Raw genomic sequence first — 1,289 nt, 5'->3', positions numbered from 1 at the left:
ACGACAAACCAAAATCTCCACTTGACGTAACGAAGCCTATTCCACAAACGTACTCTTCTGATGAATCTGATGAAGAGTTCGACATACCTAAAATGGCTGATGACAAATCCCGTGTACCCTTCGTTGCATTGCCTGCCAAACCAGAAGACAAAGATGTTAAGCCTATAGAGCCAATTTCAAAACCAGAGGACAAACCCAAATCTCCACTTGGCGCAACGAAGCCTATTGCACAAACGTACTCTTCTGATGAATCTGATGAAGAGTTCGATAAACCTAAAATGGCTGATGTCAAACCAGGTGTACCCTTGGTTCCATTTGCTGCGAAACCAGAAGACAAAGGTGTTAAGCCTATAGAACCAATTTCAAAACCAGACGACAAACCAAAATCTCCACTTGACGTAACGAAGCCTATTCCACAAACGTACTCTTCTGATGAATCTGATGAAGAGTTCGACATACCTAAAATGGCTGATGTCAAATCACGTGTACCCTTCGTCGCATTGCCTACCAAACCAGAAGACAAAGGTGTTAAGCCTATAGAGCCAATTTCAAAACCAGAGGACAAACCCAAATCTCCACTTGACGCAACGAAGCCTATTCCACAAACGTACTTTTCTGATGAATCTGATGAAGAGTTCGACACACCTAAAATGACTGATGTCAAACCAGGTGTAACCTTGGTTCCATTGGCTGCCAAACCAGAAGACAAAGGTGTTAAGCCTATAGAACCGATTTCAAAACCAGGCGACAAACCAAAGTCTCCACATGACGTAACGAAGCCTATTCCACAAACAAACTCTTCTGATGAATCTGATGAAGAGTTCGACAAACCTAAAATGGCTGATTTCAAATCAGGTGTACACTTCGTTGCATTGCCTGCCAAACCAGAAGACAAAGGTGTTAAGCGTATAGAGCCAATTTCAAAACCAGAGGACAAACCAAAATCTCCACTTGACCTAACGAAGCCTATTCCACAAACGTACTCTTCTGATGAATCTGATGAAGAGTTCGATAAACTCAAAATGGCTGATGTCAAACCAGGTGTACCCTTGGTTCCGTTTGCTGCCAAACCAGAAGACAAAGGTGTTAAGCCTATAGAACCAATTTCAAAACCAGACGACAAACCAAAATCTCCAATTGACGTAACGAATCCTATTCCACAAACGTACCCTTCTGATGAATCTGATGAAGAGTTCGACAAACCTAAAATGACTGATGTCAAACCAGGTGTACCCTTGGATCCATTGGCTGCCAAACCAGAAGACAAAGGTGTTAAGCCTATAGAACCA

At 42.4% G+C, this 1,289-nt stretch overlaps 1 protein-coding gene across 1 annotated transcript; it reads left to right on the top strand.

The window, feature by feature from the left end:
• Window positions 1-92: 92 nt before the first annotated feature.
• Window positions 93-1,269, top strand: LOC118732791 (sporozoite surface protein 2-like; the record flags this gene model as incomplete). The annotated part of the gene is made up of 1 exon (XM_036461902.1): window positions 93-1,269. A coding segment is annotated over exon 1 (1,177 nt), but the record flags the coding sequence as incomplete, so codon positions are not given.
• Between the last annotated feature and the right edge of the window lie 20 nt (window positions 1,270-1,289).

This window comes from Rhagoletis pomonella, unplaced genomic scaffold (genome assembly GCF_013731165.1).
Source record: "Rhagoletis pomonella isolate Grant_MI unplaced genomic scaffold, Rhpom_1.0 Rhpom_scaffold_28411, whole genome shotgun sequence".
Classification (NCBI taxonomy): Eukaryota; Metazoa; Arthropoda; class Insecta; order Diptera; family Tephritidae; genus Rhagoletis; species Rhagoletis pomonella.
This window is presented reverse-complemented; position numbering and strand designations above follow the sequence as displayed.